The sequence below is a fragment of the Felis catus genome, chromosome D4, assembly GCF_018350175.1.
Source record: "Felis catus isolate Fca126 chromosome D4, F.catus_Fca126_mat1.0, whole genome shotgun sequence".
Taxonomy (NCBI): Eukaryota; Metazoa; Chordata; class Mammalia; order Carnivora; family Felidae; genus Felis; species Felis catus.
Window position 1 is genome coordinate 45,553,994 of NC_058380.1, and position 14,717 is coordinate 45,568,710.

At 39.4% G+C, this 14,717-nt stretch overlaps 1 protein-coding gene across 4 annotated transcripts in view; it reads right to left on the reverse strand.

Moving 5' to 3' along the window:
* Positions 1–4,006: 4,006 nt before the first annotated feature.
* The window catches only part of HACD4 (3-hydroxyacyl-CoA dehydratase 4), a 38,499-nt gene continuing 27,788 nt past the window's right edge, over positions 4,007–14,717 (reverse strand). For all 4 annotated transcript variants that reach the window (XM_045042865.1, XM_045042866.1, XM_045042864.1 and 1 more), the window contains 2 exons: positions 7,319–7,444; positions 4,007–6,245 (listed from right to left, as the gene is read on the reverse strand). In XM_045042865.1, the coding sequence (XP_044898800.1) occupies positions 6,163–6,245; positions 7,319–7,444 (209 nt within the window). In that variant the 3' untranslated portion in view covers positions 4,007–6,162. The remainder of the gene's footprint in view (positions 6,246–7,318; positions 7,445–14,717) is intronic.

Sequence of the window (14,717 nt, forward strand, 5' to 3'; positions counted from 1 at the left end):
ACTATTTCCTTAGAGGCTGGGCTGGAGGGAAATGAATTTGAGGGCAGAAGCTGAAAGTTTTACGTGAGAAGCTAGCTTCTCTTGCCTTCCCACTGCATACACTTTCTTATACTTCCTACCAGAGACTGAAATTCATCTAATATCTGTTGTTAGGTGCCATACTGTAAGTTCACTAGAACCTCCACTTGTGTGATCTTATTTCACTCCTACAATAGTGTGAAGAGGCATTTCTATTTTGAAATGGAGAAAATACATCGAATGAGAGGCAGAGCTATATATAGATTAGCAGGGCCCTAAAACCCCAGATCTAGTGCTCATTCTACCCTATCAGGGCATCAGTATCCACTTTAAGATGAAAACTCCTGGGGCGCCTGGGTGGCTCCGTCGGTCGGGGCGTCTGACTCTTGATTTCAGCTCAGGTCATGATCTCGCGGTCTGTGAGCTCAAGCCCCGCGTCGGGCTCTGTGCTGTCAGCTCAGAGCCTGGAGCCTGCTTCGGATTGTGTCTCCCTCTCTCTCTCTGCCCCTTCCCCCCTCATGCTCTGTTTCTCTCTCAAAAATAAATAAAGCATTAAAAAAATTTTTTTTAAAAGATGAAAACTCCTACCAAGGATTGAATCTCGTTCATGCTTAATATCGCTTGCTGTAATCAGAGAAACGAAATAACCCTTAAGCACAGGGAATACGGTCAATAATACTGAAATAATGGTGACAGATGGTAACCACACTCAACGGGAGTGCACGTTGGGTAATGTATGGAAGGGTCAAACATCGATATTGTACACCTGAAACTAATACAACATTGTCCACTACAAAAAAAAAAAAAAAAAAAGATACTACCTCATGTTGATAGGCTGCTGGAATTGGGAAGTTAGGAGTTGTAAAGGAATGGGTCTTTGTGGGTTAAGGGACTTTGAATTCCTGGGCCAGCTTGCAAACGTGGGTGGCAGTCAAGAACAGCGAGAGGAAGTGGACACTGAGGGTGTCTGCATTTCCGCCCTGAATCGGCAGCAGACCTTGCTGGTGCAGGAGGAGAGGGAAGGAAGAATCAACCCGGTCTTCTAAATCCAGGCTGCCCTTTTGATCTCAAACTTTGTCCCCTGCTCGGGCCCTTGGGGAACAGAAGAGTACAAAATGGGAGAAATAAAGTAAATCTGTATCCGTTCTTCCCTCGCCACCCCACTCCACCCCCGTTTTGTTTTCAGCCGTCTTGAGCTGCAGATTTGTGGGATTTTCCGATTCACGGTACCCTCTGAAGGGTCTAAGATATAAGATTCTAAATTTGAAAATCTGAAGGTTCTAAAATCTCAAGATCTAAGGCCACTGGAATGAGCACACTCTTTCTGTTGGTCACCTGTGTGACCTCAGGTCAGAAGGAGGCTATTCCCTCGGGATGGCTTGCATTCTCTAGAAATCAGAAGTCTCTGCCTTTTCAGACCAGATGTTCCAAACTATATACAAAAGGAAATATTCCAAGTTATCGTCTGTTGGGTTTCGAAATCACAAGTTGCCAAGACAAATAGCATGTTGGAATATCCTAACAAATTAATGTGTGGGGTGAAAGCTTTATTATGTGTCTCAGAAGTATCCAAACACTCTCTTGATTTGAAAAGTGTGCATTCCAAGCAGATGTTGGCATCCATGCAAGTGCCTAAAATTATCTTTTTTTATTTGTAATGTAGTGACTCCATGGTAACTAACTACAGGGTTCTTAACCTTTTTTGAAGTTGACCGCCCGAATTTCTACTACATGATTTCAACCAAAGATAACGATATTGTGATTATAGTAAGACTTTGTTAGGAACTCCGCTGCTATCTTGAAGTAACTCGGTAACTCTGAAAATAAGCCGTTTTAAACTTTCGGTAAACAGTTTTGTAAATTGCTGTTTTAGAAGGGAAGTCGGATCATTTGGTTTGGACGTTGTGGCCTTCGCTAAAGCCAGAGTTGTAGGCTAGGTGTCTGGTGAGTCCATATCTCCACCCCACGAGCCCATTCCTGGCTGCAGGCATTTCAGATGGGACCCAGGGACCGAATAGCGCTGCAATAATTCACATCCTTCCTCCTCCCATTGGAGAAAACACCTCACGGCGTCATCTTCATGTGTAAATGTGTATCATCGTCGCATTGGTCCTGGATGAGGTAATGTGGTTTTGTATTTTCTCAAAGGAAATACTTAATTCTGATCCTGGAAACACTAAGGTCTCATTTTTTTTTTTTTTAATGTATGATAGATAAGATATAGTAATTACGAAGTTGTGAATATGCATGTAACTTGTTAAAGATCATTTGATTCTTGTCAAACATAAGGGACATATGAAATAATTTCCAGCTAAATTATTGGATATGAAACTAAGAGTGACAGTGATGATTCCCTGACTTTGGTTTTATTTCTTGAATACAAGGAGTAGTTGTAAGGATCAAATACAAAAATATGCGTTATAAATTCTCAGATGTAATAGAAATGTTACCACTTTTATAGGTTTCACTAAAATAGCTCTAATGCTTGACCATATGTGCACTGGGACTTGGGAAGATCATAGAAATTTAACAAATTGTTCTCCTTAAAACATTCTAAAAGCAAGTAGCCCATGAAGAAAGGGTACTAATGTAAATTTAAAAAAACTTCATGTGTCTTCTAAACATGAAGTGTTGAGACAAATCAAATATAATTGAAACATCTCATTGATACATTTCTTAAAATGTCTATTTCTAGATGTATTGGTAGCAATCTATAAAGTCAGAGCTGCACAATTATGAGTACTATGTGGCACCATATAAGGTCCTGGGGGACAAAGTAAGGACATTCCTGCCTTCATGGAACTTAGATTCAGAAAATGTAAATCAGCGAACCATCTTGTAAGTTTAAAGCATCCAGGAAAGCATGTGACAAATTTCCTACTTCTGTATAGCCGCTTATATTTTAAAAAGGTTTAATTTACCATACTTCATGTGTTGGCCAGGGCAGGAAATGAACTCAGGGGCATTCGGTTGGTAAACATTGGAGCTGGATTCCAAATCCTACCCACCCCTCTTACTTCCAGACCACATTCTCACTGGATCCCGTGGCTCAGCTGAATACCACAAAGCACGCGGTAGGCACCTACGTTTGATGAATCAAGACATGTTCTTACTAATTGATTTTCAGATGGAATTGACAGTTCCCCTAAGATGAGATTTTTCAACTCTAGCCACCCTTACCAGAGATAAATGAATTCCCGGGTGGCACCTTTAAACATAAATGAATGTCATCATCTTGGTTCTAAAAACAGAACTACATGGCATGGTGGCTTTTATTGAAGTTCTTATTAGCAGTTTTCTGTCCAAAGCCGAAATACTTCGGACTCAAACTCTAGTGTGCCAGAGGGGCATCTGAGGAGCCTGGCAAAATGCAGGTTCCTGGCTCCCAGGGGCACCCTGGAATCTGCCTTCTAGGTGGTTCCCTGGTTAGTTCTGGGACTGTTGCTCCCTGAAACATCCTCTGAAAAGGTACCCTGGTAAAAAGGGCCATATCAAAGCGCAGCAATTAGGCCCAGAAATAGAAAGTAAAAGTTACCCGAACAAAGGAAAAACAACGTAATGTTTACAAAGCAAAAATAAAGGAGAGGACAATGTTAGGGGAAGGGGAGACAATTTTTAGCACATTTTAATTTTAAATCACTTTAATACTTTAGCACAATAAAATGTGACTGTTTTCTTTGCATATAAACATAAGATTCTTTGCAGAAACATTTTGGATATTGATGTTATAGCTACATCATCTTTCGAAAGAAATGCAAATTCTTTTGAAATTTGCTTGCTCAAGGTAGGCAGAATAAGGTATATACTAAAACAAAAGGGTTAACTTCTTTTAGGGACTTCAGGAAGATGCGGTTTATTCTTTAGTAACAAATGTGTTTGCAGGAAGCCTGATAAAGGTTTTATAATTTTATGCCTACAGTGTGCAAGGTACCCCACATTGTTTCTTGAATGAATGTAGATGCGTTTGCAGCAACTAAGAATCAACTCCTTTTACTAACAATCTGTTTATTGAAGAAAAACGTCAGACAAGGGTAAGAGTGTTGAAAAGTGAAGAAAAGAAAATGCATTAATACTGAATGGATATGTTTGGAAGAAGTGTTACCGCTTTTCATGCACTACTTTGATAAAGGAAAGGCCCAGGGACTTTGATGATATGACAGTGTGTACTGATGTTTTTCAGGCCGACTTCTGCTCAGTGATGAAGAAAGCTCTGCAGCGTTTTCGTTCAGAGCAGTTTTATCCCCCACCCCCTCCGGAGGTCCCGGTGCTGTTGATTACTTTACTACACCTTAGCTGGGGTTACTTGGAACTTGAGGCACTGGAACTTGGCATTGAAAACTCCAAAGAAAGGTCATCTTAAAAGTTATGTGTTATGCTTTTAAAATATCTAATAGTTCCCTATTTCATCTATATGTATTAGATTTGGGAAACTGAGCATTTGACAACACTGAACAAAATGAAATAGAGATTTGATGGACACACAGTTAAAATAGCCAAAGAAATCAACTTTGCATTCTGGGTCATATCCAATTAACTAGGTAGATGTTTACTGGCTGGGTTTCTTAACGTGGCAAAGGAAAAATTACATTCTTATTTTTACTAATCTCTAACGAAATTTAATATTTCTCTCAATTATGGATACAGGCAACCAACCACAAGAACAACTGTGACTGGGACACCAAAGGAGTCTTGGATTTTGGTTTCAACTATTGCAGACCTGAAATTGTCAACCCATAATTCTAAATTTCCTTGTGTTTGTTTTCAGTCTTCTATTTTAAGAAGTACGCAGGTTCTTAAGGTCATTTGGTTTAGAAATTAAAGTAGTATTTAATAACAAAATGTAGTTTCTCTAATTGTTACAACTCTGTTCTTCAGTGATTCTAGATGTAAATAGTATTTCAGTGATCTTAATTGAGAGGAAGCTAGACTGAATCACCCAAAGTTTGCAGAGAAATTCTGTTCTCTTCCTACGCTAGAGCTTTCAGTAAATTTTTTAAAATAAGCAACATTAGAAACAAAATCTAGATTTTTAAAAGGATCATTTTTATACTTATTTTGAGATTCCAAATAGGACACTAAATTTGTAAAGATAGCAATTATCTTTATTGACGCTCAACTTTTTAAACGTTTTATTTAGTGGAAATGAGATGACCAATTTTTTTGTAACTACGTTTTTACTACCTGGTTTTTATGTCACAAAATGTTTAGTTCCCTTTTTCTATGGTTACTGGATCAGAAGATTCTAGAATTCTCTCAAGAAAAGTGAATGATATACCAGTGTTACAGAGATGATGCTATTAGTCAATTATTCACAAATATTTTAGATCTTCAAAAGAAAAGTTTTCAAAACTCTAAGTGATGACATAGTAATTAGCAATAATAATTCAGTAATCTGAAACATCACTAGTTCTTAGTTGCCTTGTTTCCTTCAAAATTATTATAGTTTTGTACCTTTTATGTCCCTATAAGGTATGGCTATGGCCTCATTTTTTTTTTTCAGGAAAGAAATATGGGGCATTATTTGTATATTTATCAAAGATCTATTCTGTTTCATCAGGGTCCTCTTTTAAGGATCGAAGTCCAAGTACCTTGTGTAATATTAGTGAACATTCTTCCAGGGTTTGGAACACGTGTCATTTCCTAAGCGTGTCTAATGTGTAAAATGGTGTGAACCGTGGCGATGGCGGGGCATCTGTCTGTACAGTGTTTTCCTAGACAACTGCAAAACATATTTCACATCGTTGCCCTCCTGCAGACTTGCTATTTGGGAACTCCGAAGTGAAAAGAAATGGAGAGAGACGTAAACAGATACAATTCCGGCTAACACCTTTGGTTTCTCAATTCAACGAAGTCTATCCCAGTCCCTCTCCTATGTCTCATTAACCTTACAGGAAAATAATCAGGCTTCCCACGACGTAAATTTAACTTGTATAAAACCCACAGCTTTGGTGAAGTAGCTTGCACAGAATACGTGTTTTGAAAACATGCGAGGATAAGAGAGTGCCGTGATACGTCTCAAGTTTGAGGAGAGCAATCCCGTCGTGGGTTTTTTGTCAAGTACCAGGTGTTTTTCCGCCAAGGTGCCGTTTACTGCAGCGAATCCACAAGCCTGGTTTTTCTCTTGTCACATCAGAGCGCCGTGCTTCACACTTTCTTCTTTTTAACGGGAAAGCCTTGGAGGACGTCTCTTCTTTCTGAGTAAAGGTGACTGTAGGTAAAATACATACCTAACATGGAGAAGGGAGGGGCAGAAGTAAGTAAGGTTTACCAAGCGTTTCCCTGGAAAGAACCGTGGTTTTAAAATACAGTCGGAGTGCCGCGTGGAGTCGAAGGACAAGACACTTGCAAGGGAGACCCAAAGGGTCCAGCTCTTCTGCGGAAAGGGAAGGAAAGCATACTCTGCTGTCCCGTTGGGTTTGTGGCAAGGGATTCGTTTCTGCCTTTCCCTAGAGTAGCTCTCTCTACCACCCCGCAAGCGTCGCATCTGTCTTCTCTTTGATGCGTTGTTCTTACAGGTCTGATAATGATTACCTCCGGAAGGTAACAACTCTCTTGGGGACTGGGGAAGGTTAGAGCTGCAGAGAGTGAAACGTAATCGTGGAAGTCCTCTGCCAGTTAAATTTTCTCAACTCCAAGTGTTTGTCCCACACATTTTTCTTGTGTTTTTAGCACCTACTCCCACTTGCCTGCTGGGGAAACGCTAGCACATAAAACCAAACAAACAGGAAACAAAATCGATATAAATGGGAAAACCAGAATGGCCAAGCTTGCTTCGTTTGACATCTGTGTTTTCTCTGTAGATCACTATGTCCATGGTCAAACTTTTTTTTTTTTTTTTTAATCATTCATTTTTGAGAGACAGAGCATGAGCCAGGGAGTGGCAGAGAGAGAGAGGGAGACACAGAATCCGAAGCAGGCTCCAGGCTCTGAGGTGTCAGCACAGAGCCCGACGCGGGACTCGAACTCACAAACCGTCAGATCATGACCTGAACCAAAGTCCGACGTTTGACTGAGCCACTCAGGCGCCCCTCCACGGTCAAACTTCTACATTTCCTACAACTGCAAGGTATGTTACCTGCTACGGAAACTGTTCGTGTTTATACGGTGAAACACTGATATATCTGATCTTGTGATGTCCTGCAAAAAGCATTATAACTTCGAGGTGCTTTACTAACAAGATCTAGTCCATCATGCCGGGCTTCCTTTTCTGCCTCTCCCGTGTTTGCAGACCTCTCTGCTAAGGCAGACAGCAGCACAAACCAGAAAGCGCAGGAAGAATGCAAAAACAAAAGCCACTTACCTATAAAGAGCATCATGAGATACATTTTCAGCACGTACGGGAAATAGATGGCTAAGTCGAAAGGCAGCTTCGTGCAGTATGTGCCAGATGATTCGAAATAAGGCAGCGACTGATAGATGGCAAATGCTGTTTAAAGAAGAAAGAAAGAATCGTGAGTTTCCTCTCATATTGCTACAGGGATGTGTGTGTGTGTGTGTGTGTGTGTGTGTGTGTGTGTGTGTGTATGGATATTTTGAATTTTATAATGACGGTTGTGACCACTGCTGAATCCCACAGCTAAAGCTACAGTTTAACAAAGAAATGTGAACGACTAAACTGGCAAGACCATGACAACGGTGCGACTTGAATTTTTTTGTCGTTGTTCATTTTACACTTGGTTATGCCCACAGAGAAATAGTTTACAATGTTTCTTAAAGTGGTATCCCCCAATACTTGTCTCCTTAGCCACTAATAGGGATGGATGGATAGGTTGATGAATCCGAAAAATGTGGCATATGGTTGCTCTCCTTGGAGTTTAAACACCTATCAGTGCAGTAGAGATTCTGAAAAGCTCTGCAACAAAGAAACTGGTCTCACTCAACATCTCCTCAGCTTAACTGGCCTTCGAATAGCTCCTCCTTCCTCCCCACCCACTAGTAGAACTTATAAAGACTTCTGAGCAACTCTGGGAGAAATGGTGGCCTAAAGAAGTTTGCGGGAGGAGGCTGGGGTCAGATAAAGAGATGGAGGTTCAGAGAGGGAGCAGATGGTGAAGTAGGAGGAGCCTGAGTTCAGCTCAACCCATGGACACGCCAAAGTAACAGCTACATCTGCACAACTCTGAAAACGTCCTGAACACAGGACCTTCCACAGCGAATTGAGAGAGAAGGCCACATGGAACAGGGTAGGAGGGGTGGAGATGTGGTTGGAAACCAAAACCCTAGTGAGACTAACCACAAACGGAGGGGACACCACAAGCCTGGAAGCGCAAGGAAGTAAGGAACCACCTCAGAGCGCCCTGGCACTGGGGGACTGCCGTGAGAACGAGTCCCTAGGACATGTGGCCTTGAAATCCAGTGGGGCTAATCTTTGGGAGCCTTAAAATTCAGCAGGATACAAGGTTAGAAGAAGGAAGGAAATTATAAAGATCAGACCAGGGATGAATGAAATAGAGACTTAAAAAAAGAAAATATCAATGAAACCAAGAGCTGGTTCCTTGAAAAGATAAAATTAATAAACCTTTAGCCAAGCTCCTCAAGAAAAAAGGAGACTAAACTAAAATCGGAAAACAGTAGAAACAAAAACTGACCCACAGAAATACAAAAGATTACAAGACTACTACGAAAATTTCGAGGCCAACAAATTGGGCAACTTAGAAGAAAGAAATTCCTAGAAACATAACACGTTTCCAAAATCGAATCAGGAAAAAATAGAAAATCTGAATAGACCCATTATTAGAAACAACCTTGAATCGATACTTTACAAACTTCCCAAACAGAAGTCCAGGACCAACTGGATTCACAGGTGAATTTTAACAAACATTTAAAGAAGAGTTTATACCTATTCACATCGATCGATTCTAAAAAAAATAGGAAGGGAAGCTTCCAAATACATTCTATGAGGCCAGCTTTACCTTTACATGAAAAGCAAAGAGACTACCCCCTCCCACCGCCCTCCCTCTAAATACAAGCCATTATCCCTAATGAACATAGATGCAAAAATCCTCAACAAATTAGCAGACCACATTCAACAATACGTGAAAAGGACCATTTACCACAATTAAGTGGGATTGACTATGGGGATGCTAGGATGGTCCAATATGTGCAGTCAATGTGATACACCATGTCAACAAAAGATAAAAATCACAATCAATAGATGACGAAAAAGCACTTGACAAAACATCTGTTCATGATAAAAATGCAACAAAGTGGGTTTAGAGAAAATATTCCTCAACATAATAAAGGCTATGTATTAAAAACCCAAAGCTAAAATCATAGTGATAAACTAAGAGCTTCCCTCTAGGATCAGGAACAAGTCAAGCTGTCCACTCTTGTCACTTTATTCAACAAAGTACTAGAAGTCCTAGCCACATCAGACAAGAAAAGGAACTAAGAGGCATCCAAATTGGAAAGGAAGACATGCACAAGACTCACTGCACAAGACATGATACTGTACATAAAAATCCTAAAGATGTCACCAAAAAAACAGAAGTAACAAACGAATTCAGGAAAGTTGCAGGTTACAAAATTAACACATGGAAATCAGCTGCGTTTCTATATACTAATAAAGTAGCAGAAAGAAAAATTCAGAAAACAACAATCCCATTAACAGTTGCACCAAACAAAATACTTAGGAATAAGCCAAGGAGGTGAAACATCTATACTCTGAAAACTGTTAAGACACTGAAGGAAGAGACTGAAGACAACACAAACAAATGGAAAGATACACCAAGCTCGTGGACTAGAAGAATTATCATTAAAATGTCCACAGGACCCGAGGCGCCTGGGTGGCTTCGTCGGGTAAGTGTCTGACATCATCTCAGGTCATGATCTCGCAATTTGTGAATTCAGGTCCTGCATCAGGCTTGCACTGACGGTGCAGAGCCTGCTTGGGATTCTCTCCCTCCCGCTTACTCTCTCTTTCTAAAAATAAATAAACATAAAAAAAAAAAAAGTACATACTACCCAAAGCAAACTACAGATTCAGTATAATCCCTATCAAAATACCAATAGCATTTTTCATGGAACTAGAATCAATCACCCTAGAGTTTATATGAAACCACAGAAGACCTTGAATAGCCAAAGCAATCTTGAGAAAGAACACAGCTGGGGGTATCACAACTGCATATTCCAAGGTATACAACAAACCCGATATGATCAAAACAGTACTAGCACAAAAATAGACACAAAAATTAATGGAAGAGGGTAGAGAGCCAATAAACAAACCATGCTTATATGGTCAATCTATGACAAAGGAGGCAAGAATTTACAATGGGAAAAAGGCAGTCACTTCAATACATGATGCTGGGAAAGCTGAACAGCCACATTCAAAAGAATGAAACTGGACCCCTTATTGTAGACAAGAATAAACTCGAAATGGATAAAAGACCTAAATGTGAAACCTGAAACCACAAAACTCCTAGAAGAAAACATAGGCATTATACTCTTGGATATTTCCCTTAGGAACATATTTAGGGGTAGGTCTCCTCAGACAAGGACCACAAAAGCAAAATTGGGACTACACCAAAATGAAATTTTGCACAGTGAAAGGAACCATTCACAAAACAGAAAGGCACCCTACTGAATGGGAGAATGCAAGGTATGTATCTTACATGGCATTAATATCCAAAATACATGAAGAACTTCTACAACTCAACACCAAAAACACAATGCAATGCAAAAACATGAAGACATGAACATACGTTTCTCCAGAGAAGACATACAGATGCTCAGCATCACTAATCATCACAGAACTGCAAGTCAAAATCATGAGATATCACCTCACACCTCCCAGGATGGCTAGTACAAAAAGAAAAAGAAAAAAGAAAAGAAATAACAAGTGTTGGCAAGGCTGTAGAGAAAGGGGAACCCTCTTACACTGTTACTAGGAATATGAACAGGTGCAGCCAGTGTGGAAAATAGTATGGAGGTCTCTCAAAAATTAAATATAGGAGCACTGTACTATCCAGTAATTCCACTTGTTGGTCTACCCACCAACTAGTTACAGAGGCTTCAAACAACCCTCTCAATAACATAGGGATCAAACCCTGCCCCGTGTGCCTGAAGCAGGCAAAGTGGGTCATAGCAGCTGGCTGCACTGAAGGCAACTGCAGCTCAGCCATAACAGTAAGGCATAGGCAACCCGCACAGGGGACATTCCTGATTTTGAAGACCAAGGGGGAGTTGTGCTACAGGAGGTCACAGGATCTCTTCAACATAAGGCCACTATTTTCAAGACCAGGAGATGCAGGGACACCTGGGTGGCTCAGTCGGTTAAGCGTCTGACTTTGGCTCAGGTCATGATCTCACAGCTTGTGAGTTTGAGCCCCACGTCAGGTTCTGTGCTGCTAGCTCAGAGCCTGGAGCCTGTGTCAGATTCTGTGTCTCCCTCTGCCTCTGCCCCTTCCCCGCTCATGCTCACGCGCTCGCACTCTCTCTCTCTCTTTCAAAAATAAACATTAAAAAAAAAAAAAAAGACCAGGAGATGCTGACTCACCTGATACACAAAAACACAGACAAAATGAGGAGACAGAGGAATATGGCCCAAAGGAAAGAACAAAATCACAGTAAAAGAGCTAAATGAAACAGGTAACCGATGTGCCTGATAACGAGTTCCAAGTAATGGTCATGAAGATAATCGCTGGGTGTGAGAAAAGAGTAGATGATCTCAGATCTCAATGAGAACTCCAACAAAGAGAAAATATACAAAAGAACCAGTTAGAGCTGAAGCATTCAAAAAACGACGTAACTCCACCAGAAGGAATCCAGAGCAGATTAGAGGACGCAGAAGAACACAACAATCTGGAAGACAACATAATGGAAAGCAATCAAACTGAAGAGCAGGAAGAAAAAAAAATGACATCCGTTAAGGGAACCCAGCATTATCGAGAGTAACAATATTTGCATTAAAGGGATCCCAGAAGAGATAATTTTCTCTGGAAAAATTATTTGAAGAAATAACTGAAAACTTCCCTAATCTGGGAAAGAAAAGAGACATCCAGCTTCAGGAAGCACATAAAGCCTCAAAAACATGAATCCAAAGATGCCCACACCAATTATTATTCAACCATAATAATTGATATGGCAAAAAGTAGTGATATAGAGTGAATTTTTAAAGCAGCAAAAACTGCTTCTAGGACATAACTAGAAGAAAATTATAAAAGGAAAAGTTTCACAGGTAAAAAGCAAACACACCGTAAAGGTGGTAGACTAACCAATTATAAAGCCAGCATGGAGGTTTAAACACAAAAGTAGTGAAATCAATTATATCTATAAAATTTAAGTGATACACAAAAAGGAAATCTGTAAAATGTGACATCGTTTATATAAGACATGGAGGGGGAAGTAAAACCTTTTAGAATGTGTTCAAACTTAGGTGACCATCAACTTAATACAGACCGTTACACACATAAGATGTTATATTTGAACCCAGTGGCAACCACAAATCAAAAACCTACAATAGATACACAAAAACATGAAGAGAAAGAATCCAAATGTGACACAAAAGCAAGCCATCAAACCACAAAGGAAGAGGGCAAGAGAAGAAAGGAACAGAATTCTGAAAACAACCAATTTGTTGTTAACGATGAATAAAACGGCAATAGGTGCATATCTATTAATAATTACTTTAAAGGGAAGTGAACTAACTGCACCTATAGGGTGACTGAAAGGACTTAAAAAACAAACAAAAAAACCAAAACCAAGACCCATCCATTTCTGCCTACAGGAGACTCACTTCAGACCTAAATACACATACGGACTGAAAGTGAAGATATGGAAAAACCTATACAAGGCAAATGGGGCAGGAAACAGGGAAGCAATACTTATTTTAGACAAAATAGACTTTAAAACAAAGACTGTAGCAAGAGACAGAGGTACTATATAATGATGAAGTGATCAGTCCAAGAGGGTGTAACAATTGTAAACATCTATTCACCCAACAAAGAAGCATCTAATTACATAAAGCAATTAACAGGCATAAGAGGAAAAACTGAGAGTAATACAGTAAGAGAGGACTTTAACACCCCACATGCATCAATGGACAGGTCATCCAGACAGGAAATCAACAAGGAAATAGTGGCTGTGAATGACACATTAAACTAGACGACCCTAACAGATACCTACAGAACATTCCATTAAAAAACAGAATATGCATTCTTTTTAAGTGCACATGAAGCATTCTGCAGGACAGATCAAATGTTAGGCCACAAAACAAGCCTCAAAAATGTTAAGAAGATTGAAGTCATAGCAAGCATTTTTTCCCAACCACAACAGTATGAAACTAGAAATCAATTACAAGAAAAATTTTGGAAAGAACACAAATAGAGGAAGGCTACACAACATGCTATTAAACAACAAATGGGTCAACAAAGAAATCAAAGAGGAAATCAAAAAATACAGGAAGACAAACGAAGATGGAAACACTGCAGTCCAAAATCTTTGGGCCATGGCAAAAGCAGTTCTACAAGAGAAGTTTATAGCAATACGGGCCTATCTCAAGAAACATGAATAACTTTCAAACAACCTAACCTTACACCTAAAGGAGCCAGGAAAAGAAGAAAGCCCAAAGCTAGTAGAAAGTAGAAGGAAGGAAATAATGAAGATTATGGCAGAAGAAAGTAAAAAGTAAACTAAAAAAATGACAGAAGAGATCAATCAAACCAAGAGCTGCCCTTTGCAATGATAAGCAAAATTGATGGCCTTTAGCCAGATTCATCAGAAAAGAGGACTAAAATAAAAAATGAAGGAAAAGAAATAACAACTGATACCACAGAGATACAAAGGATTGTAAGAGAATAGAATGAAAAGTTACATGCCAACAAATTGGGCAATCTAGAAGAAACAGATAAATTCCTAGAAATATACAATCTCCCAAAAGTGATTCGGGAAGAAATAGAAAATTTGAACAGGCAAATTACTATTAGTAATGAAAGTGAATCAGTAATCAAAATCTCCCAACAGACCAAAGTCTGGGACCAGATGGCTTCACAGATGAATTCTACCAAACATTTAAAGAAGTGTTTAAGTCTTCTCAAAAAAATAGAAGATGATGGAAAACTTCCAAATTCATTCTACAAGGCCTGATTGCAAAACCAAAGACTGTTTAAAAAATAAAACTATAGCCAGTTATCTCTGATGAACAGAGTGCAAAAATCCTCAATAAAATATTAGCAAACTGCATACAACAATACATTAAAAAGATCATTCACTGCAAACAATTGGGATTTTCCAGGGATGCAAGAGTGATTCAATATTTGCAAATCACTCAACGTGTTATATCACATTAACAAGATGAAACAGAAAACCCGCTGGATCATTTCAAAGGATGCAGAAAAAGCATTTGACAAAATACAACATCCATTCATGATAAAAACTCTCAATAAAATGGGTTTAGAGGAAACATACCATAAAGCCACCTATGAAAAACCCACAACTAACATCATACTCAATGGTGAAAAAAAAGCTTTTTCTCTAAGATCAGGAACAAGACAAGGATGTCCACTCTCACCACTTTTATTCAACAGAGTACTGGAAGTCTTAGCTGTAGCAATTGGACAAGAAAAAGAAATAAGAGGTTTCCAAATTGCCAAGGAAGAAGTTAACCAAGATTATTTGCAGATGACATGGTACACTATATACAGAAAATCCTACAGACTCTACTGAAAAACTATTAGAATTGATACATTCAGTAAATTTTCAAG